Genomic DNA, 25673 nt, shown 5'->3' with positions numbered 1-25673 from the left:
TGCAAAGCAGCATATGCTTTAATAAAGAAATCTTTATCTTTAATAATCAGTGTGCAGCTTGTAGTGCTGTGGAATCACTTGCACCCTCTCACCTTGTCAGATGCAAGTTCTTGGAGAGTTCTTTCTAAATATATATTCATCTACCAGAGTTCATAGACTTCACATGTTGGTACCTATGCATTCTTTTCTGTTCAAAAAGTGGACACTGCAATTTTTGAGTTCTGCAGTGTTATCCTATGGAAGGAAGAAAAAGTTCTGGAAACAAGTACAGTACAGTGACTTACGGGACCAATCTCCAGGAGTTAAGGTGAGTACTGGACAAGGTCCAAGGCACCACCAGCAGTACACCACCACCAGCACGGGGGCAGCCAAGTGCAAAACAACATCAGGAGCCCAATAGGTTTCTATGGCGATCGGCCAATGTGAAAAGAGACAGCAGGCTCTGGCTGGAAGGCTAGTCGGGTTGAACCAACAGGGGGTTTAAGTCTTGTGATGCTCTGGGACTTCGGGGCACTTCTCTGGTCCACGACCAGGAGGTCGACGATTGCAGATGTGGCTTTAGGCATCTGGTTTTCTTACCGGGAGCAGTTGTGTCGAGGGGGGCCTGCATGCAGAGGCTGCAGGCCGCATTGGGGATTCCATGAGGGGTGAAACCATGATGGACTCAAGTTCTGGAGTGCCTTGTTGACACTGTTGGCCCACTTCAACTCGGTCCAGGAACGACGGGTGCAGTGGCTGCTTCAGGTGTATGGTTTTGGTGATTCCAAAAGCCTCAGTGTCTTTGCTTCTGAGTTCCTGTAAGGGTGCAGGAGAACAGGTCCGCTGCTCACAAGAGTTCTTGGGTCTTTATCAAAGGCCAGCAGTCCTCCCAAGGTTCTGGAGTCAACAGCTGCAAGACTAGTCAACTTTGGTGCAGTTATCGATGAAAGATACAGAAAGGTTGGCAGGGTTGGTTCCGGGTCAGCTTCTTCTTCTCTCTGCTTTTGCAACTCTCTGGTATTCTCTGTCTTCTTAGGCCATCAGGGTCAGCTTCTCTGGTGCCATGGACTCCCCTAAATACTGAATTTAGGGGAGTGTAGGATAGTAGTCAATGGGCTACTGACCATTTAGGTCACTTAGCCCCCTATATGATCATTTCCTATGGGAAGTGGGCATGATCCTGTCTCAGAATTCCTAAGTATGCCATCACAAAGATGGCTACTTCTGAAAAATCACGTCCACCTCAGTGTAGGCCATGTTAGGGGTGGTACTAGACTGGATGTGGCACGCCTACCTGACTAACTAATTTTCCCACCTGTCAAGGTGCCAAAGGGGTCCTGGACAAAGGGGGGCAGCTTCCTCTCCTGTGAGCGTAGAAAGACTTGCATTCCAAAGTCGGCAACTATTTGAAGCTTGCCGGCTTGGGGAGGCTAATCAGTAGGTCATCCTGTGGGAGGAGATGTTAGACCCTCTTTCCGGATAGGCTTTTGCTCTGAGCCTCCTGAGAGCATCCAATTCCTACACAACATCAGAAATCACTGACACACACTCCCATAGATCTGCTCCTTCCTGACTGGAAGGATGCAGTCAGTCATCCTTGCACCATATACCTCAGAAGCCCACAAACCCATCTGCAGAGTTCTGAAAGGATCCTCATTGAGCCCGGCACTCTTCATCGCTTGCATGATCCCTCTATCCAGAATGGTCCACTGTAGGGAGTTGGTTTCTTGTTGCAGTAACCCTCCACTTTTTGCCCGGTAATTGATGCAACTTTGAATGAAGTGTCCCAGGTTTCTGCTAACCAGGTCTCAAGTTCCAGTGTTCATTCCCTAAAACTGTAAAACTGTTTCCTCAATTGGCAAAACCTTAAGCCCTCTCTGTAAGTCTTTAGTATACGGTACCCCTGGTGCCTAGGGCCTGGGGTACTAAAGAGAGTCCCTAAGGGCAGCAGTACGAATTGTTCCACCCTAAAAGACCCCTCATCAAGCACATGCAAAGCTGCCATTGCAAGCTGTGTGTCTTGGTGCTGAAAATATGACATATCACACATCCCTGTGTGCCGTATCTCCTAACACTGCATGTGATATTTGTAAGACACCCCTACAGCAGGCCTGAAAGCCCTAAGGCAGGGTGAGGAATATTACATGTGAGTGCTACTTGCATGAGCAGATATGCCCCTGTGCTGGTCAGTCCTATTACTGCCAGTGCAAGTGCACAGGGAAGCCAGTTTAAAACATGTGCTGGACACTGGAGAAAAAGAGTTCACCAGCTACATGATGCCTTCACTATAAATAGGGGTGTTTGGTAACAAACATCTCATATTGATCAACCCACACTGATTCCAGCGATGATTTACCAATACATCCACCCAGAGGACACCTTAGATATGCTCCCTGAAAACCTACTAAACTCTGGTACGCTTGACTGGTTTCTGCCAGCCTGCCACCCAAGACACTATTCTGACCTCCTAGGTATAAATATACAGAATATCTCTGTGCATATAAGCATTTATTTGGACGATATACGTGCACCTACATATCTGTATTGCTTTGTATAAACATGTATAATATTTATATGCTTATAAATATAAAGATATTCATTAGTCCTGCTTAACAAATATACATATTACTTATCGTTATGTTATTCTATTTTTAACATGTATATAGGTGACAGCATAAATAAGTAAATCTTTATCATAACTATTTATCTACAATCGCTTTACTATTTAATTACAAAAATAAATACAAAATTATAAAAACAGAAGAGTTACTCAAAGTACAGCAACACTTGAAAGTCTGAGTTTATTAAATACAACTTAAACCTACATATATTACCTTCCTTATACATATATACCCTCCATGTACTTATGTATGCTTATATTTATTACTTTACTTCTAATTCAGCATCTCCAATGAACTACCCTATATCTTACCCTATACCTCGCCCTATACCTCTCTCAATATATCCTCTAACTCCACTCTCTGGCTCATCTCAAACCTCATTATGCTACTCTCTCCAATGCACTACCTATTTCTCACCATAAACCTCTCTAAATATATCCTTTACCTCCATTTTCTGACTCATCCCGAACCCTATTTTACTACTATGATCCCCAAAATAACCCTTTGGGATTCTTCCCTCCTTGCATCCTCTCATACCTCCATTACTATTCCGATCTCACAAACAAGCATTTCTAAACCCTTCCCTCAGACTCTTCCCCCTACTCCTCCCCATTACTCATCCCAATTTATTTATTTATTTATTTTTGACATTTCTAAAGCGCGACAAATACCCGCAGGCGTCTTGGCGCTGAAAATACACTTACTTGTGAAGAGGAGAGCTAAAGAGAGTGATGGGGAGTCATTGGTCAAACAGCCATGTTTTTAAAAGTTTACGAAAGTGAAGGAGGGAAGGACTCAACCTAATATTTTGGGGAAGAGTATTCCACAGTTTCGGGGCTGCTACTAAAAAGCGGCGATCGCCCCAGGACACTGTTTTGGAGCGTGGAATAACTAGTTGGTTGAGGGTAGCTGATCGTAGCAGTCTGCTTGGTTTGTATAGTTTAAGTTGCTCTTTCAGAAAGTGTGGTCCTTGATTTTTGAGTGCCTTGTAAACTATACATAAGGACTTAAAATGTATTCTGTTACGGATTGTGAGCCAATGGTATTCCTTTATGATTTTTGATATGGACTCGTGTTTTGTTTTTCCAGAGAGCAGGCGTGCTGCCGCATTCTGAATGGATTGTAGTTTGCTAATGACTCTGGATTGTGTGTTAAGGAATAAACCATTGCAGTAGTCCAGAGTTGACAGAACTAAGGAGCTGACCAATGTTTTGATGGCTGTCTCCGGGAGAAAGGGGCGAATCTTCCTAATCATCTTCAGTTTATGATGGGCTGTGGATACTGTTTTATTAGCATGGTCCATGAAGTTTAGTCCTTCGTCAAAAATGATTCCCAGATTCCTGACTTTGGCTGTCGGGCTCGGGGGAGTGCCAAAAGCTTCTGGCCACCAGCATGATGGCCAGGCTGGGAGAAGAGGTCCAAAGATGACTACCTCAGTTTTTTCTGAGTTCAATTTCAGACAATTGGAGGCCATCCATTCTCCTATGTCTAGCAATCCCTTTTTGAATTTCTCTGCCACTTGATCTCCATCGCCTTTGATGGCTAATACCAACTGGGTATCGTCGGCATAGGAGGTTAGGCTCATCCCGTGTGCTTTGATGACATTAGCAAGGTCCGACACATAGATGTTAAATAGTGTCGGACTGAGGGATGAGCCTTAGGGAACTCCACATGGTGATGAAAGTGGCGCCGATTGAAAAGGTCCTAAGGTGACCGCCTGCGTTCTTCTAGCCAGAAAAGAGGCAAGCAGGTCTCTGGCTGAGTGACAGATACCGAGCCCTTCGACACGGTCGACCAGGATGGTGTGGTCGACCATGTTGAAAGCCGCGGATAGATCCAGCATCACCAGGATCGCTGTCCCCCCCAGATCCCTGATTGCCCTGATATCGTCAGAAGCCTTAATCAAGGCTGTTTCGGTCCCGTGGTACTTCCGAAAACCGAATTGCGTGTCATCCAAGAGGTGATGTTTTTCAACGTATTCAGATAACTGGGTATTCATAGCTTTTTCAATTACTTTAGCTACGAATGGGAGACTCGCTTTGGGCCTGTAGTTTTTCAGTTCATTTTTGTCGAGGGAAGGTTTTTTTAATAAGGGTTTTAATAGAGTGTTTTTTAGCGGGTCTGGATATGTACCTGAGAGCAGAATGGAATTACAGACTTGTGTAATTACTGGGATAATGGACTCCATTACAGGCGGGAGGACTGAAAAAGGACAAGGGTCCAGGGCCGATCCTGTTTTGATTGTTGACACGATTGTTCTTATGTGGTCACTTGTGACTGCTTGAAAGCTAGGAAACATGTTTGCCGGAGGTGGCATGGGGGAATTGGCTCTCCTTGAGGGTGATTTGGCAGAGAAGGCTTGATAAATGTCATCAACCTTGGTGAAGAAAAAGGAGGTTAGAGAGTCACATAGTGCTTGTGAAGCAGGAGGAGTGAGATCTGGAGTGTTGCCTGACAATGATTTGGTAATTTGATACAGTCGTCTACTTGAGTTTTTTGCTTTATGGATTTGGTCTGAGTAAAAAGCTTTTTTCGCCTTTGTAATCATAACTTTATAAAGTGCCAATGACTCTTTGTAGCACATTTTGCTGGCTGTGTCGTAAGTTTTCCTCCAGTGCCTTTCCTTGTTCCTGTTAGTTTGTTTTTGTAGCCTTAATTCCTCGGTATACCATGGGGCGGTGGGTTTAGCTCTGTTTCTAGATAGTAATTTGGTAGGAGCTAGTTGATTCGTAGCCTGGCCCAACCAGGTCTGAAATTGTTGTAGTGCGGAATTGGGGTCGGCAGACAACATTGGGCGGGTATGGTCCAGGTCGTCCTGATTTCTGTTTTTCCAGTCTTTAAAATATTTTTGAGATGTTAAGGCTAATTTTTTATTAGGAAGAGTGTTGATGATGAGTTTAGCAAGTATAGCGTGATGGTCTGTACACGGCATGGGCAGGATATTAGTTATTTGTAGACCTTCGATGTTAGAGAATATGGCATCCAAAGTATGGCCCGCCGAATGAGTGGGAGAAGTGACCAGTTGTTTTAACCCCAGCATTTCCATATCGGAAATTAAAGTGGCAGTGTCTGTTAGATGGCCTTGGTCCAGATGAAAGTTCAGGTCGCCTAGGACCTTGATCGAACTTTCGGTGGCAACTAATTCCATTGTGGTATTAATATTAGCGAGGAATCCTGTCTTCGTTCCAGGGAGGCGATATATCAGTATTCCTTTAAAATTAAAAAGGGCTGATAACTTAATGGCAAACTGCATGGATTCACAGGAGGTAGATGGAATTGGGTTCGTTCTAACAGGGAACCGATCTCTGGCTATTATAGCCAGTCCACCTCCTTTTTTCCTGACTCTATCCTGGCGGTAGGCTTTGTATCCCTCAGGTACTGCAATTGCCAGATCTGGCTCTGATGATTCATCTGTCCACATTTCTGTGACAAAAAGAATGTCCAGTTTGAAATCGGTTATGAGGTCTGCAATCTCCTGCCTGTGCTTACAAAGTGAGCGGGCATTAATCAAAGCGACTATAATAACGTCCTCTTTTAAGTTCCTTGCTTGATTAACATTGGCAGGGGGTAATTGTATAGGTATTGTGCGGTTACAATGGGAGCAATATGTGGCAAGGTCGATTGAAACCAAAGAGGGGTCTATCCTTGCACAACATGTGTTAGGTGGTGGCCGGAGTGTCAATAGGCGATTTTGGGTATAAGTCCGGGTGTTGTTTGGCGCCGGTCGGGCAGGGGTTGTGGCCCTAGGCCCGGTCCCGGCGCGGACGGGCGCAGACGGGCTGGGTGGTCCTGTGTTTTTATACATGTGGACGGGCGGGGAGGGTGGGAGGATTCTAACCACTACACCGCAACCCTTACCTCCCTCAAGATGGCGGGTGAGGTGGGTCAGGTGACGTGTGAGCGCCTGGAGACGGCAGCGCTGTAACCAGGAAGAGCCTGGGTTCGAGCCTCAAGCGATGCAATCTCGCACTGAGGTGAGGGGCAATTAAGAATGCACAGGTTAAAATATCTACACGTTTTAAAAGTATGCGCTAAGTGGTCAACAATTTACAATTTTCCTCCAAACAATACAAAGAATAGAGAGAGGATCCCAAGCCTCCTCCTACTGCAATGAGCTCCCCCAAAAAACTTTCTAGACCTTTCCTCTTCTATCCCTCAACTACCCTTTTCAATCCAACTAACATGTTCCTGACTCAAATTAATGTCATATTTCCTTATACTAATTCCCCACTAATCCTGTTTGGATTCCGGAGTAGCGTGCTACCTGCCGAAAAGCACTTCGACACCTCATCAGGGGCAGCAAGCACTATATAAATGCAAACCCTTCCCTCTTCTATCCCTTCACTCTCCTTCTTCACTCCAAATAACAAACTCACATGTCCATCGCTCAAATTAATTTCATATCTCTCTATACTAATTCATCACTAATCCTCTTTAGGTTCTGGAGTAGCATGCTAGTCACCAAAAAACGCGCTTTGACGCCTTGTCAGGGGTAGTAAGCACTATATAAATGCAATTACAATATAAAAGTGGATGTGCAATGCAAAACATTACATGTGGCATCCTTATGTCTACATTCTGCAATTTCACAGTAAGACAATCATTTAGAATTAAAATGAAAATTAACATTTGAAATGTGGATGGTCTGTTATGCTGCAGTACTGTCAGTGACACAACGCCATTGAATGTATTTCCTGAGTGTGCACCAAAACCATCCCTGGTCACTGATAAAGGCTCACAGACAAACACTCACATGAGGGTTTTCAGGTTGGTATCCAAAGAGAAGAGTTTGGACAGCTTCTTCCTTCCCATTCGTCACAACCTTTGTCTCCAGTAAATAGTGCTTCTTCTTTTTATCCACCGTGAATGTTTCTTCAAGAAGAAAGCTCTGCGGAATAGCCAGTTTGAAGGGATGTCTGGAATAAAAAAAAGATTAAAAAAAATTTAAGAAAATAATGAAACTATAGAAAGTTTTGCCATTTTCATAATTAAAGACTTTCATTTCCAAATGTAGAAACATCAGTGATCTATTTATTCTATGTTATTGTCCTCTGTCACTTATGTTAATAATAGCTGTTACTTGTCCTTCTTGCAGTTATGAGGACCAGTGCATGACAAAACAGTATAATAAAGGGAAAAGGCAATTAACTTCTGTTAGGCCATAGCACATGTCACTCAAAACTGACCTCTAGCACGTGGACACACAAATTCCCAAACCTGCAGCAAACCTGTGATGCCCACTTTCATTCAACCCAAAGAAGAACAAACCAAGATATGGTTAACGTTGTTCACCTTCTATTTGGGTGAACCAATCTCATTGTTTCATGGAGGGTGCTGGTATGGCCATAGCTTGTCCTGTGTGAGCCACTCACATCACCTATATGGAAATGCTACAATAAGAATGTGTTTACCCATCCACGCCTAACAGTGGTTAACCATCATTTGTGTCACATGACTTTGTTCCTCACAGCAGGATCAAATAAAGTTGAACAATATAGCTAAGCACAACTCCAACATCCTTGATGCACAGCACCCTCAGGCCAATCAACTTTGAGGCTAGTGTAATAAGTTTTGCTAATAATGAGGCTCTGGCAAAAAGCACGTCAGTCAACACTAACTAACAACAGTTAGGTGACTACAGCAGGATATCCTATTAATTCCACTTTTGTCGCCGTCAACATTTATCCACAATTTATATCTCCGATGGGTCGGGTAACTCTGGTTACTGGCCTCTTCTAGATTAACAGGCAGTTGTTATGATGTCCTTCATCTACTAAAGAAACTTAAGTTTAAGTTCATGTCTGTCTTCCTAACATCACCTATAAACAACCACCTAGTGAGTAATGGTCTTTCACTTGACTGCCAGGAAAATTGCCGTCCATACATTACACCAGCTTAAACTCAACCTAAGACATCCTTAGCAGGAGAGAAGGCTCAGTTAGTGCTGACCTATGTGTTTGACTTGCAGCTCGCAAGTTTCAATTCCAGCAGAAACGACTGAGGCGTTTGCCCTTTAGCAGTTAATAAGGTGAATACCAGCAACAAGGCTAATCTTAGAACCTGAGGCTAGATGTACATACCTTTATGATAGCAATTTACAAATAAAGATTTTTCCTAAATCTCTGTTTGGTATTTGCTATTCTCAATGTATAAAAGCTTGCTTTTTAACCCCTTCGCTGCTGGGGTTATTCCCCTGCCGTCCTGTGGGAAGGGGGTCCGCACAGCGCCCCGGTGCTCATGACGAGTTCAGCTGAGCCACTGTTCTCGTGTGCTCATGACGAGCTCAGCTCGTCATGGCCATGCCCGTTTCAATAGAACGCTCAGCACAGCAGGGGAATTATCCCCGCGTGTGAGCGTTCTAACGGCCGTGACGAGCTGAGCTTGTCATGAGCACATGAGAACCGTGGCTCATGACGAGCAGAGCTCGTCATGAGCATGGGAGGGGTTAAATAGCGATTCCTACTGGGTCCTAAATTGACCTACCTCATGAAGATTAATGAGGTAGGTCACATTTGTGACTCACTAGGAATCACCGCCAGCCCAGGGATGGGGACTTGCTTGGGTCAGCAGACCACCATGTCTGTGATTGCTTTTGAATAAAGCAAGCCTTTTTTTAAGGTAGCTCTTTCCCTTAAAGGAAACAGGACTGCATTTAAAAAAAACAGTTTCTATTTTTTTGTTTTTGTTTAGGTAGGAGCAGTGGTTCAGTGGACCACTGCCTTCTAGTAAACAAACTTTTTTTTACAACTGCATTGCTACTACATGCTTGTAGTTTGTAAAGTATTAAAGTTTTACAACCAGAATTTGGTTGCAAAAAATTGATACATACCATTCCGATTTGGTATTTAAAAGGGATGCCCCTTCCAAATACTCAATCAGTTTTTGGTCGTAAACCCACATTGTAATTTGATAACGTGTCACTGAATCGCACTTGGGTTTCATGCACACCAAAATATTTTTGGGAGGTCATAAACTGGCCAATTCTGAGAATCTACCCATTTGCAAAAGAAAAAAAGCTTAGGGCATCTGGCCTCTCATATTTCTAGTGCTTAGGTACCACAGAGAAATGGTGGAGCACTACATCAAAGCAAGCTCAAATCCATGCAGTCTTCCATACCTTGCAAAACACGTATACAGCTTGTCTTTACAAGTTCAAAACAGACCCAATTTGGATACACATGGCAATTTTCAACTATCTGACCCACTGGGTGAACACAGCATCCAATCTGAACTTTCTGGATATCACTCCCACTTGTTACAGTTCCTACAGACAGGATCGGCTGGGGAGACATGGGGGAGGCATTGCCAATATTTTCAGATCTGAGCTCATGTCATTCACACTCCCCTCAGTTCTACATTTTGTGAAGCTATTTCCTTCAATGCCCGGATTTCGTCAATTGAGTCTTTCAGGGTCAACTTGTTATATCGTCCACCCAGCCACTATGCTATTTTTGCTCTGGAGTTTGGTTGCTTATTACGATGGATTGAGGCCCAGATCTCTGTACTGGGTTGAATGTATGACATTGTTCTGCATTCTGTCCATCAACTGTTGTTTTTGCATTTGTCACCCAAGTGGGACGGGTATGCTCAGACGTGAGTCCAGTGCACTCCACACCACTGGAGTCAAGCTATCCTGGCTGAAGACAGCTGATAGCCAGAAACCGGTCCTAGGATGCTTTATTCCGGTCCAGGGAAGACATGGCTTGGCAGTACGGGCTGGACTGTTCCCATGAGGCACAGGGTCAAGGCTGATTTGCATATGTCCATGTCTGAACTGGGGAGGTGTGGTGAGCAGAAAAACGATGGATTTAGGCCCAGATCTCTGTACTGGGGTGAATGTATGACATTGTTCTGCCTTCTGTCCATCAACTGTTGTTTTTGCTTATTAGAGGATGATATATTACGGAACAATTTCACGGTCCTTGGTTATTTTAATTTTCACCCTAATGTTTATGATGACCCGGACACTGCCTCCTTAAAGCAAACTGTGTCTTCTCTCGGCCTGTTTCAACGGGTGGATCCAGTTACAAGGCTGTGATTCATAGGGTTAAATCTCTATATTGTACTAGAATTATTTTTACTATTTAGTCTACATCTAATTTGACCAAGTAACTGTTTTCTACAGTAAATAAACAAACTTACATCTGCCACTGTGCCTCTACTTAAAGATTGTAGTCAATCTTACTGTAATTCAGGAGCTGATGCCTTTCATCACAAGGTAGAGGAGATTTTCAATCAATTCTCTTCACTTGCCTCTGTCACTCAGGTGGAGAAGCCTCTTCCGCCATCAGCTATGACCAACACTACTTAAAATGTTTTCTACGCCTACTACCGAGGAGGTTATCAACTCACTCAAGGTCTCCACTTCATGCTCACCAAATGACTCTTTCCCCCTCTCTGTAGCTCACTTAGCGGCTCAAATAATTGGGCCCAAACCGGCCAATATTTTCTAGCTGATGTGTCCATCGGACTTCTTTCCCTCGGCCTGAAAGAAAGGTGCAGGTCTGCCCCTCATTAAGAAACCGTCATTGGACCGCAATGACCCAAACAGTTATAGGGCTATATCTTGCCTCCCATTGCCAGCCAAGATTTTTGAGAAGGTGCTGAATTACAATCAGGGAGATATATTAGCACCAATTCCCTCTTAACCCCCACTGAATTTGGCTTGACCAGCATGGAGACCACCTTCATTAAGGCCATGGAGGAGATTAGAATGACTCTCGATCAGGAAGGATAGGCAACACAGATCCTGCTCGATCTATCAGCGGCCTTTGATATGGTGAATCATGGGCTGCTAATGGAGTGGCTGAGGGTGATCAGTGTGACCGGGACAGCTTGGGAACTTTTAAACTCCTTCCTCTCAGGCCAGGAGCAATCAGTCAGACTAGGTGTTTTTTCTTCACCCTCCTTCTACCTTCCTTGTGGGGTGCCTCAAGGGTCCTCAATCAGCCCTTTTCTTTTTAACACTAAGACACCCCCTTGCCAAACTAATAAGTTAATTTGGGCTCACGCTTACATCATTCGCCAATGACACACAAATTGTTGTTTCATTGGCGACTGATGACAGGGGTGTGGTGGCAGGGTTTTGCAAAAGCATGAAAGCTGTGGGCCATTGGATGGCAATAAACTGCCTCAAACTGAACGCAGCGGAGACTGAGATATAGTGCCTCTTTCTGGCACTCAGTCTGGTGGCCTTCTGAGTTTGCCTCTTTGCCTTCTCTGGTTAGATGTGTTAAGAACCTGGGCGTTCTTTTAAACAACAAACTCTTGTACATGGACCAAGCCAATGCTGTATCCTCGGCTGCTTTCTTTGAATTAAAAATGATGAAGAAAATTCTTCTGTTTATTCCGGGTACTAAGCAAATACCAGTTGTCATCTCTCTGACCCTTGCAAAGATTGATTATTGTAATGGGCTTTTTCTTAATGCCCACCAGCAGGTCCTTAATAAATTGCAATCCGTTCAGAATGTTGCTGCTCGGGTGCTGTGTAAAATTCCAAGACGTCAATCTGTCGTCAAACACATGTCTAAACTCCATTGGCTCCAGACTGTGGATAACAACTGTGCTTAAGGCACTGCACTGGACACGCCCTGACTTCCTGAGGAGGAGTTTCATTGGTTACTCTCTCAGTCGGTCCTTGCGCTCTGCTTCGGCCAATTTGCTGGTAATTCCCAGATTCCACAATGCAAACTGGGGAGGCCGTAGTTTTGTGCTCGGTGCATCTAGGGCATGGAATGGTCTTCCATTACACATTAAAACCCTGCCCAATCTGTTCGCCTTCATTAGGACATTAAAAGCATTGATCTTCTCTTCCTGTTAAACTTTCTTTCTTGGCTTCTCTCCAGCTTCTGTTTACTCATCTAGTGCCAAGACCTTTTTAGGTCGAGCCTGGCGTACGCAGCACGAAGCGCGAAGCGCTGTTGCCAGCGAGGCTTATTGTTGTCTACTTGCCTCGGAAGTGGGACAGGAGATGAGCACGCGCAGAGCTTTTTGCGATTTCAGCAGGTGTACGCGCACGTACACCCAAGCGCTGTGCACATCTCCTGTCCCGCTTCTGAGGCAAGTCGGCCTCCTGCAATACATACACACACACACCCACCCTCTCCTCTGAGCTAACCGACAAGCCTGAAAACGTGCTGTCTAATGGTTTCAGTGATGGAGGTGCTCAGCGTCCTCAAACACTGACTCCCCTGCCGCAGGGGCTCTCCCTCCGGCATGAGAGCCCCGCGTCACCACTGCTCCTCTCGGCCAGGCACTCCGTGGGTGCGGGCTTCCCGCAGAAGGTGAAAGTCCCACCCCAGGGGAGGCTGTGAAACGCTGTAGGGATGTAGGAGGAAGGCGACATTTTAAGTATGAATCGGCGTCTAGGCGCCGAGGTTATCGCTGTTCTTTGCAGTCAGAGGGTGACACGTACGTTTGCTCATCTGTTTACTTCAGTGAAAGCAAAGCTTCCGTATCGACGTGCCCGCTCCCGGATGTGGGGAATGTAATCTCTTAATAATTTTTTGTATATTTTATATTAATTTCGGCTTTCCTCCTGTGTCAACCTGTTAAAGGTTATACTGTTTTATGTACAGTAATGTGTATTTTAGTCACGTTTGGGGCAAAAAACGGGTCTGCAAAGCACTGTTACAAGGAAGGATGTTAATGTGGGCCTTGCAGCTTGTGGAGGCCCCGCCCTGCCAGACGCAGGTGCCGATGCCAGTGTTTGAACTGCACGCGCTTGTCATGCTTTAGATTAAGACTTGGCTCTTACTTATAATAATTGTTTCTTTAAACCCCGTTATTTCCTGTTCCCAAGAACTGTAAATAATAGGTGGAGCCAGTTACACAGTCAAATGTTAATCAGTTCTGCTAGGATCTCGGAAGGATGAAAGGCTGATCTTGTGGATTCGAGCATTTGATCTGCCGATTACACCTTATGTCATCACCGGACGCTTAACTCCCTGAGCCATCTTGACGAGAACCTTTCTAGCTGGCACGGCTTCCGCATTTACATCAAGGCGGACAATAGCAATCTGGTGCTACTAGTGGCACTGAGCCGTGAGGCACACTGAGGCATTCCTAGCGCTTCCCCTTCACTCCCCCGGCAGTCTGCGGCATCACAGGTCAACCTGCCGTGGGGTCACTGCGGGGCCAGAGGCCGCCCCGCCATGGACATTTTGTGCAGAAAGCGCTGAATCTGGCTCCTGGTCTGGGGGAGGAGTAAAAACTCCATACCTTGTACTGCGGATTTCCACAGTAAGCAGATGTGCTGGAAGTGAGGCAGGGGGAGCCCCGGGGGCATGACAGTCGAATTTCATCCTTGCGGCTTCTGAGTGCAGCTTTCCACCTTGCAGTTCAAATGATACATTCAGCAGCCCATACTCAGCACTCACAGTTTCTTATGGGGGAAAGGGAGTGACATGGTTAGGGGCGAATAATCTCCAACCCACTCAATCCTATTTTCCTCTGTTCCTCATCTGGGGCAACAAATTGCCCCTGAGTTTCCATCCATTCGGACCCAGGAATCCTGCACGTCCTTTTAAGGGTTAAATACATACTGCGCATTATAAAGGGCCACACAATAGCTTTCCAAAGGTGTCTGTCTTCCCCATGGGCTGAGACCGGCCCTATTCCTCTCAGCCCAGATCTCCCTCTGCCCATCACTGCAGAGAGTTGAGGGTCGGATACCCTACTGCACCAGGACTCTTCCTTGGAGTAAGTTACCATGACATCCCTCCACCCTCAGACTTTCCTCTCTACCACCTCCAAGGGACATGGGCAGGGTGGATACTGACTCTCTAACTCCAGCTCAGCCTCCCAGCCCCTTCCACTTTGGAGTCTCCCAGAGTGTAACGGAGCGGTCTCACCCATTCTCAATGAGATTCCTCTTAGTCAATAGTGAGAGAGTCGGGGTACAATCATCATTGGTGTTATCTTAGGCCACGTGTTTCTCTCTGCGCCGGTGTCTCCAAGGCAAATCGCGTAATCGTGGAGGGTCTGGCTAGGGCTCTGACCAAATATGTTTACATGGGTGAAGGGGGCAGGGGGGCACAACGTTATAACATTTGCAATATAATAGGACTCACATTTACGCACGTTTAAGCTATTGTCACTGTAAATAACAATGCCATTTATTTATGTTTTAAAAACAAAAACATAAATAAAAGGGATTGTCATTTACAATGCCAATAGCTCAAACTTGTATAATTGCGAGACCTATTGTATTGTAAATGCTTGTTGTGTATGCGAGCAATTTATAACATTCTCTAGGATAACATAACTAATGGGAGCCACTTTTTTCTTTGCTGCACAGGCTTGTTTTTTGTCCCAGTCCGACCCTGTTAATATAACCTCTCCCACCTGCATACACCAGTCCACTTTACAATCCCATTGGTTCACAGAGAGTGTGCCACTACCAAAGCCACATTGCGAAACAACTGTGTATATTTGGGTTAGTGTCAAATCACCCCTCATTCCCAATAGCATTAATTGTGGTTACAATATCAGCTCTTCACCCATCATCCCAGCAATATGTTGTCGGACCCCTCTCCAGGAGGACTGAGATATTCTAAAGTTACTCATTCTACTTCCTTTCTTTGCCACCAACCTTTGCTCGGATCCTTTTAAATCGCTTTAATGCTCCCTAGGGTGCATATGCGCTATGGAAACAGTTACATAGATACGTATAAATTCTCTCACATCATATTAAACTGCAATGCATTTTTCAAAGTGTTTTAAAAGCGCCGGTTGTCACCGTGCAATACCTTCATAGCGCTTTTTGTGCAGGCATATAGTGCTTCAAGACAGTAACGCATAAGGCAAGGGTTCGTTAGAAGGCAGCAGGATGAGGTGACACCCCGCATTCCACATTCTCGACCTGTAAACTCAGTTGAGACATTTTAGGCAACATTTTTCATGAAGAGTTCAGTTTATAAGGAAGTGCTCTGCTGCGCCTATTTATGTGTTTGTATTTTCCCATTTAGGAAGTGAAAAACGCAGCCCTGTTCTTCATTAGAAGTAATACACCAGATTACATTTCAAGAAAAAAAAAAGAAATGGCTTGACTGTTCCAAGTCGTTAAGGATAGATGGCGCTGAGCTGGACACGGGCCACCGCTTCCTCTGCACTCAATGGACGCGCACACCATTTACTGAAGTGAATTACTGTTATTTAAAACAGATGTCTGGCTAATGCATACACATTAATCTGCCCTCCTGTGAAATAATTCATGACTGTGGTGCAGCAAATTAATAGACTGGTTGCACTCTCATTGCCTTCTCCGCTTTGAAGTGCGGGGCGTTTGTGATAGTGCGTCCATGCCTTGCAATGCCCCTTCTTTAGCGCGCTGATACTTTCAATAGAACGTCGAAGAAGGGGGAGGGGCCTGTCTGAACTCTGACCCTCCCCATGTATCAGTGCAGTGCTTGCTTGCTAGAAGCCATTTTGCTCTACCCCTTCTGGTTGTTCCCTCATCTGGCTAATACCAGGGCGGGAGCTGGAATAGCCCTTGGCCGGCCATGGCTTTACTAGTGATGCTGCAGTAGAGCTGATCGCGGGAGGGGTATGAGAGGGGGTACGGATTAGATTTTGGAAGGCTCTTTTCTTTTTGTAAAGCGCAAACTTATCACCCCTAAGGGTCTCAAGGCTCTGGGGGCAGTCAGGAAGATCAAGCAAGCTATTGCCCAGAGTCACATGGTGCTGGGCTGAGCTGCCACCCAGGATCGAGCCGTGATCAGCTGCCATGGCCGCTGCGCCACACCTTTCCCTTAACCAGGGCTCGAGTCGGGGTACCACGCGGGTGGACGGCGTCCCCCCACTTATTTTACCGGGGGCACGCCATCCCCCCTGCCAAACAGCTGGACTTCACTCTTTGGCCTCTCTGGGACGAGGAGCTCGGCACCTTCCGTGACGTCACTTCCCGCCGTGCCGTCACTTGCGGTGACAGCGTCCTACCACTTCTGTTTTTACGACTTGTGCCCTGCCCTTACCCAAACATCTCCCTTACGGGAAGACAAGGAGACAGTGGTCTCTTTCATACACCCATCATTCTATCCAATGTATTGGACAATTGCACTCTTGAATGGGTCTCAGGATGATTTTCAAAAACTAACTCCTATTGCCGAAAAGGTCAGAGACCCCTGGTCTACAGTCTAATAGCCAAGAAACATATGGGAGGGTAGACCATTTAAGTTTGTATATCTCATGTGGTAATGATCTAGACGAGAAACTCGCACCTGCTCCACTGACAGGAGTATCCAATAGCTCTTTGATATTTTTTACCTAATTTTTACACTTTCACGCAAGTAGTCCCACTGGATTCAGGAATTTACTTCTGTAGGCTTGAGCATAATTTTTCTTTTGCTAACTTTGCAAATTTCTGATTTTCTTCCACATCTTAAAATAATACAGGTGCACTCACACGTGTAAAAAGTTTTACATTTGGAGGGAGATGTGTTATCCATTTTGGAATGCTTCACAGCAAAGCATCAGTGCATTTCCACTGGTTAAATTTTTTCAACCATGAGGAAAAGATTTTTCCAGGTTGAGAAATTCAGTCCTTTGTCCTACCCTGTACCCCATGTGCCCCCTTCCTCCTGCCCTCCCGCCAGTATCACTGAGCATCGATTTTTCTTCCTTCTCGTAGCCTGAATATGGAGTTTATCATAGGTAAATGTGCAGCTGTTTTCAAATTGGAAAGTCACAAGCAAAGCTTTTTTAAAATACCAACAAATTTCCATGCAGTGAGTAGTCACTTTCTTTTGTGTGTGTCCTCGTCCTGTAATAGCAAAAAACAGATCCGACCTTGTGATTTCACATGTGAATAAATCAATTTCTGAGTGCAAATCCTCTTTTTGTGAATCACAGCTGTGAATTTGAACATTCGTACGCGGAATTCTGCCACTTTTGATTTCAGTTAAGTTGACATGGTCAGGAATTTGAGGATCCTTGCATTAAATTTAAAATTTCCTACCTAAATTAGTGGTGGGAGTATAATACTATCCTCCACCGGTGATGGATTTCATGAGTGATGGTGTATGGAGTCTGCAAGTAAGATAACGGACATTTCTGTCAAATGCCCACATTGCGTCTTTCCATCCGACAGACATGCACAGGGTCAGGGCTGATGTGAAGGAAGATTGCACGTGGCAGGGAGATATTGCAGCACAGATTTGGTACAGATTGGAAACTGACCAGGCATGAACCTGAGTGCAAATCATGTTTTTGTCATAAACGCAAACATGGGCAAGTCAAGGGCCGCGTATTCTTCAAAATCATATTGTTGATGGTGAAATAATTGGACACCATGAGGGGAGTTCAGTGTATTTAGTACTTTACATGATTAGGCGTGGATTATATGCTAAAGAGCTGGGATACTATTCAGTATTGAATGTTTATTACCCGGATGGATTGGTTATAGTGATCTTTTACAACGAGTGGCCTCATGGGAAATCTAAATGAACGCCTAGAGGTTTACATTCTACGTAAACTGAGAACATCATAGATGTTCTTATAATTGTGACTGGATAGATTGGATCGTGTGGCTTGAAGTATACCCGATGGAGTACAGCATCATTGATGATTGCATAAACAGACAATATCATATGAGATTGTATTGGGGAGGAGATATCTATAGAGTAGTCCCAAAGAACTGGTTGTCTGTGGTACAATGGTGGTCCTTATATGTCACAGATTTATTTCATGAACTCCTAGTGACAAAAAATTAGAAGTGTATTTTTGGAAAAACTTATTTTGTAGTCTCAAAACATCTCCCTTTTGTATGTATATGTACATGTGGTCTGTTGGCCTTGGCATTTTCTGCAGGTGCATTCCCAGACTTTTTACCTTCCTCCTCCTATTTTTGCTAAAAAAAAATGTTGTTGCCCTTTGGACTGTGTGCACTTTGCCACTGCTAACCAGTACCAAAGTGCTTGTGCTTTTCCTAAAACATGGTAGAATTGGCGTATACCCAATTGGCATATTTAATTTACTTACAAGTCCCTAGTAAAGCGCTACTCCATGTACCCAGGGCCTGTAAATTAAATGCTACTAGTAGGCCTGCCGCACTGGCCACCCACTTAAGTAGCCTGGTAAACATGTCTCAGGCCTGCAATTGCAGAGCCAGTGTGTGCGGTTTTAAACTTCCTAGTCAACCTGGCAAAATAAACCTTTTGCTAGCGCCAAACCTTATTTTTTAATACATATAATTCACCCCTAGGATAGGCCCCAGAGGGCAGTGTGCAGTGTATCTAAATAGTGGGACATGTACTTTTAAGTTGTATATGTCCTGGTAGTGAAAAACTGTTGCATTTGTTTTTCACTATTGCAAGACCTGCCCCTCCCAAAGGAAAACACTGGAGTTACATTATTATAATTTATAAGTGCAATTTCCACATGAGAGCAGGTAACAAGTTCATGTTTGATGTCTCTGGACTTGTAATTTAAAACCCCAACTTCATGGGGAAGTCGGATTTTAAAATGGAATTTTGAAAATTACACTTTTAGAAAGTTGGCATTTTCTTGCCTTAGCCATTTGGTACCTGCAGCCTCTACCTCTGGGACAAATGGCTGGGTGTAGTTGGCAGTTGGGCTTTGTATATTCCTCCTAGACAGCCAAACACAATGGGGAGTTAAGGTGTGACTGCATGGGCCATCACAGGCAGGATGGGTGGGAGGAGCTGGGTCCAGCCCTACTTGCACTTGAATAAGTTGTGGCCTGTCTCCACACAGAAGGCTGCATACCCTCTGTAATTAATCTGAAGCCAGGGCCGCGAAGGCAGGACATCTATGCACTTCAAAGGCAAGGCATGCCTCTAGAAGCTTCTACCCACTTCAAAGGCACAACTGTCTATAAATACTGAACCTCAGACACCAGCTCTTTGGTATACTTCTGGACCTGTGGATACTCTGCCAGAAAGAAAGGTTGCTGTGCTGCTGAAATGGACTGCCACTCTGCTGGACTGCTACTCTGAAGGAGCTTCTGCCCTGCTGTGCTGGCCTGCTGCTTGCTGCCCACTTGACTGTGGAGGAAGAACTGGACCTGCAACTTCATCTTGAAACAAGGATACCAGAGTTACTCCGAAGGCTAGCCTGTTAGCTATCTGATCTGAGACTCAGGGACATAAAAGGCTCCGCAACATCCTGTACTAACCCCTGGACTCAGCTGAAGTAAGTTTCTGAACCCCCTAGTGGTGCACCTCAGGTCATGGGCCCTTGTTGTGGCTCAGTGAGTTGAAATCAAGCTTTTGAGCTCTTCACTATCGTAAACCAACCCGTTCACACCAAGGCCTAGCTGCTCGAACTGCGATTCAGTGCAAAGCTCCATCAGCTTGACTCTTTGTACAGCACCACTGACCACCCCAGGGACCATCAACGCGGAGCTCTAGCAACGCCCCGCTGCGACGCCTGGCCTGCTCTTTGAGCTAAGACGGAAGCTTCCCCTGACTCTCTTACTGGTCCAAGCGACCCACTCTAACATGAACGGGACTCTTGACACAGACTTTGGGAAGGTAAACTTTAGGCGGCCTAATCTGGTGGCTGTATCCGACCTGCGCTCTGGTGGCTGTATCCAACCTGCGCTCCATTGCGGATGGTCAACAGGGTGACTTTGACCCGGTCCAGAGTGACCATATATCCCAGGTTGGTGCTTTGTGCTTTTTAGTTCAATTTTTTCTAAATTTTTTAAAAATTAATAAATCTGGTTCTACTGATTTGATTTGTAGCGTTTTGGTCTTGTTTTATTTACTCAATGTTACTCTAGTTTTCTAACTTGTTGTGGGATCCAGTTGGTTTGGTGTTTTCACTGTATTCCTGTTTGGAGTGTGGCACAAATGTTTTACACATTGCCTTTAAGTTAATCTTGGCTGCTCTGTGCCAAGCTACCTAGACAGTGAACACAGTTTAATGTAGGGTTTGCTTGTGCCTTACCCTGAGAAGGATTGTGGTTGCTCCTTGACCAGGGCTCACATTCCTGTCAATCAACAGCCTAATTTCTTACACGATCTTTATGTCTATATGTTTTTATATATATATGGAATCGGCGGAACGGACCTGGTCTGCACAATATTTGAACAGGGAAGTGCCTTGCAAGTGCTTTCGCGAATGTGGATATATTTCATTGAGAGAACTGCATGCAGCCCACTTGGGTGATATAATGAACTTCCAGTCCCAGCGTACATCGCTTTGAATTGATCACCTGAGATGGAACTTTGGGAATACGCAGGTGATTCAGATGGTAATAGTAATAAAAGAGGGACTAATGAAACTGGTTGTTGTTTGCTTGCAGTCTCACAATATGCAGATATGCCTATGAAGAAGGGTGGTGAACCCGAAACGCGTCAGGCTCTGCGGGCGCCGACTGCATTTGCTTCTTCCCTTACCTGGAGAGTGCTAACAGGGAGTGCACTCCGCTTTTGGGCAACTTGTGAAACTTGATATATATATATACATATATATATGGGATTTTAAAGGCAATGTTGATCCAGTTAAGATGAAAGCCAAATATATTTTTCAAATGTTCTGTGGTATTCAATTGTTGTGGTTGCTTGTGGTTCTACATTTTGTCTAGGGGAATGTTTAGGTTTTTGATTCAAAATATGTTGGCCAGTGGTGGGTGGGGCATGTTGTGTGTACGTGCATGTGTGTTTTAATTGGTCCACAAGCCAGTGATATTGTGCACACTTTCCTTCTTTTTAAGAATTACGACAGTTGCTAAATGTTCCTTTCTTCTCATCTGTACTAATTCAAACATCAAAACTCTTCTGTAAACAGGTCTTTTTATTGAAAACTTGCATCTTTGTTTTTTGTTCTGTCACTATAAATGCAATACAGAATTTATACTTGAGAGCACAAACAGTATCCAATAGTTTTTCCTCGTGTTTGAAGCAATTATATTTTTTTTATAAAAAGGCTGTAGGCATTGTTCTGACTGTAGGAAACTAGGATACTGTTTGAGGGTGGCGAAACCCTGCTCAAGAAGCTACCATAATTCTCTTCAGTGTGAAACACAAGCAAACTCCAAACCAACCTGTGCTTAAACCCTCAGGTAGCTTGGAACACAGGCAGTCAAGCTTAACTTAGAGACAATGTGTAAAGTGCTGCACTTCAAATAGTAATGCAGTGAAAATACACCACAAGAAGAATCCCACACCAATAAAAAAAGAAATAGAGTAAAGGTTAATAAAACATTTGACAGCAAAACAATAAAAATCCCATCAGTATAACCAGTGACATGCTACTTTAACCCCTCCCCTGCTGATGACGGAACCGCTCCGTCATCAGCCGCGGTGGCGCTGTGCTGATGACGGAGCGGTTACGTCATGGCCCGCCCGACGCGCCTGCCCGGCGCGGATTCCGCGCCTGCGCTGGGCATTCTATTGAGCGGGCGGGGCCATGACGGAACCGCTCCGTCATAAGCACAGCGCAATCGACGCTGGTGATGGAGCGGTTCCGTCACCAGCATGCGCCCGCCGCATTTCCGCCCTGCCCCCTTAGCACTGCGGCGGAATAGCCGCCACAGTGAAGGGGTTAAAGATGTAGTTAAAAATAATGCTTAGAAACACAAAGCACCAACTGTGGTTATCTGATTGTGCTGGACCTGAATAAAGTCACAAGTTCAGTCTGACCGCATCTAAGCGCAGGCGGAAACAGGGACAAAGTTTGTACCACTGAGAAATGCACCTTGAATCGTGGTTGCAGAGAGCTGCACTGGGCAGCGCAAGTCCCAAGGAGCGATGTGAGGCTTGAATTGTAAATGCGTTCCACAGTGGCAGATCTGATGAGCTACGTGGGCTGCGATGTAGGCTTGTGTTGAGGCTGCTTTGCGCTACCTCAGTTTCGATGAGGAGCGGTGAGGTCTCTGTGAAGGATGGCTTCTGCAGCGGTCGTTCCGATGAGCTGTGAGGGCTGGGAAGTGGGCTTGTGTCTGGGCTGCTTCGTGCTGCGTCAGTTCCGAAATGGCACTGAGAGGAGCTGCTTTAGGTTTGCGTTGTGCTGCATCCGTTCTAGTAGAGACCACAGAGGGACTGGCAGAGCACCTTTAGCCCAACTTCAAAGGTTCTAGATCTGGGGGGGCACCACTACCCGGATTGTGACTCAAAAGAGGCAGAGTCCAGGTGCCAGGGTAAAGATGGATGGAGCTTTTTCTGCCCCCGAGGCTCTTATCAGGAGGCCACACAACTGTCCTTAGAGTCACTCTGATGGTCCTGGCTTCAAGATGCAATTCAAATTCTTCTCACTCAGATAGCAGTGCTGCAGAGTAGCAGTTTAAACTAAGAAGGGGTCTTTTCCTTACGGGACCGAGTAGGACATATATAAATTCAATCAAACAACAATGACTCGGTCTCGATTTTGTTTTGGGTTACTCTATTTATTTTTGAGCACCCTGAGCATCTAGATAAACTTATTCTAAGATGCTTACATTTTTATCATCAATTAATTTGTCATTTAACTTAGATCCATTTATGGGGTTTCAAATGTCCAAGTTTGACACACTACAATACATACAAAAATCATAAACAACTGTGAAGGATCGAATCTAAACGATAAAGCATAAACAAATTAATTTCAACATACTTCATACAATTCAAAATTCACATTGCAACAGTACGCCAGTTCTTTTTTAACATAACAGTCCTTTATCGTTCACTCTTTTTGTTATAGGACTGATCTCACAGGGGTAAAAACATTTTGCATAATACAATTTTCTTGTGGAACCCTCTGCGGATAATAATGAAATCTATAAGAAACAGCCAACGTGTTTCCAAACCCGAAAACAGTTTATCAGGTTTTTCCTCAGGGCTTGACTGGGTACCTATTGGAAAATAAAGTGGGGAACAGTTGAATACTTTGTCCGTCACTTATTTATTGTTACACTTTGTTTGTGTGGGTAAAGGAAATTACCTCTATCCTTCAGGGTTACTTTGTTTCTTATGTCAGTAAGCTTGTAGCTTTTTTCTAATACACCTTTTGGTTCTGCAATTATAAAGATGAACAGCTCCTATTATCTCGGGTTACATGGGGCTACACTTTCTCATCATACATTTAATATGTAGCAGGGCAGCAGGGAAATCCTTCTTGCAGCAGCACAACAGTCATTCTTCTGAGTCTTCCACAGGTCCAGAAGTGTACTGAATAGATGGGTTTAAGATACACTACTCATATCTGGTGCCCACTTTGAATGGAAGAAGCTTCTAGAGTCCTCCTAATAGAGAGGTATTTAGAATGTCCTCCAACACCTGTCCTGGCTCCAGCTTGTCTGAGGGCACAATATACTATTGTGAAACCCTTTGTGAGTGTGCTGAAGCAGTGTTTTTGTGGTGTGAAAGTGTGGTAGAGTACAGCTCCTCTTCCTCATCCTGACAGAGATAGCCCATCTTGACAACACCTATTCTCCCGTTGTCTCACTGTCTGGAAGTAAAACACAAAGATCAACAGCCAAGTACACCTAGTCATGTGACCCAGGATACAGGTTTCAGGCACCAACTTGTTGGGACAAGAAAATGCCAAATTTCTAAAAGTGTATTTTTCAGAATTGTGACTTAAAATCTAACTTTGCCATTATAGAGGGTTTTAAATTACAGTTCTTTAGAGACCACACTCTACTTCCCTTCTTGCTCCCAAATGAAAATGATCACTTAAAATGTACTAATGTAACTCAATGTTACCTTATGGGAAAGGTAGGCCTTGCAGTAATGAAAAATAGTGTTTCACTACCAGAATAAGTAAAAGTTAAAAGTACATGTCCAACTTTTTTAATGCACTGCACCCTGGCCTCTGGGCTGCTTAGGGCCTACCCTATGGGTAACTTATATGCATTAAGAAGGAAGGTTTATGCCTGGTAAGATCTTTATTTTTAATAACACAACAAAACCGGGGGTCTAAAAACAAGCCAGATTTAGGCTTGAAAGAAGGCAAAAAGCTCCTCATACAAGTGAGCCAGGAATCATAATCCTATCTAGCCTTTATTCGGACAAAACCACAGTATACAGAAACAAAGCCACTAGTGATTGTTGGTGAGACTCATAAGTAACAAATGGATTCCCATCAAAGTATAGAAATTATCAATTATCTCATTTGGTCATCCAAAAAAAGTGATGGTATGTCTCTTGTTCAATTGGCTGGAAGTCAATGTTTCCATTTTTAAATGAGAGAGAACAAGCACTTTCACACTGGATAGCAGAGAAAGTGCACAGAGATGTAAGGCTAGCAAAAACGAAGTAAGCAAAAACAGGAGGATTGAAGGCAAAAAGTTGGGAAAAACTACACCAAGGTTGTCAGGTCCAACAAATGATAATTTTTATGGAAGCCACTGCAATCTCTACATAGTTGAGAGGTCAGATAGTCTGGAAAGGAAAATTTGAAAATGATCTGCTTCCTCTGTTCATTTTGAGTGGCCTCTAGTTTGGATCTTATTGAATGACAGAGGCAGGCAGTGAAGTGCTAGTTGGGGGAACAGGGTGACATGTTGTTGGACTTGGCCCTTTTGGCAGGTTCCCCCTAAACTTTTTGCCTTCTCCTAGCCTTTTCTGTGACATTGGTGTTGGTGGCTTTAGGCCTCTGGGCACTTTAGCACTACTGTCCAGTGTGAAGTGCATGCGCTTTCTGTGTACGTGTGGTGAGATTGGCCTGCCCTCCCATAGGAATGCATTGGGAATTCCCTGATCAGTGAGTGTCAGTGGTAATTCATGGTATGGGAGGAGCAGAGTGGTCGAGCTTAGTATGTGTGAAATGGTAAGAATACATACTGCGCAATGGTGTGCGCAGATTTATTATGACTATGGGAGAAATGCTACTTTTAGAAGTTGGCATTTCTGTGTGCTTTGTGTCTGCCTGCCGTATGTGAATTGCATGTGCATGTGAGTGACAGGGGCTGGGAGGTGTGTGTGGCTCCAGAAGGGGCAGGGTGAGTCAGCGCTAGGCTGAATGGGACATCTACATTTTGAGTAGTGGGAGGGGGAAGTCCCTGGTCCCTGAATAGGATGATGCCTGTCCTAGTGAATGCTGGCTCCGCCCCCCTGTGGTGTGTCTGATGATGAGCCCCCATATGACAAAAGGGAAGAGGAGCTTGCAAAACAAAGTGCTCCAAATTCC

General features: G+C 44.6%; 1 protein-coding gene across 1 annotated transcript in view; it reads right to left on the bottom strand.

The window, feature by feature from the left end:
* Nucleotides 1-25673, bottom strand: part of APOLTP (apolipoprotein lipid transfer particle homolog) — a 1141779-nt gene that overhangs the window by 648615 nt on the left and 467491 nt on the right. The window contains exon 29 of the mRNA XM_086941409.1: nt 7354-7516. Within this exon, the coding sequence (XP_086797535.1) occupies nt 7354-7516 (163 nt within the window). The remainder of the gene's footprint in view (nt 1-7353; nt 7517-25673) is intronic.

This window comes from Lissotriton vulgaris, chromosome 10, assembly GCF_964263255.1.
Source record: "Lissotriton vulgaris chromosome 10, aLisVul1.2, whole genome shotgun sequence".
Classification (NCBI taxonomy): domain Eukaryota; kingdom Metazoa; phylum Chordata; class Amphibia; order Caudata; family Salamandridae; genus Lissotriton; species Lissotriton vulgaris.
This window is presented reverse-complemented; position numbering and strand designations above follow the sequence as displayed.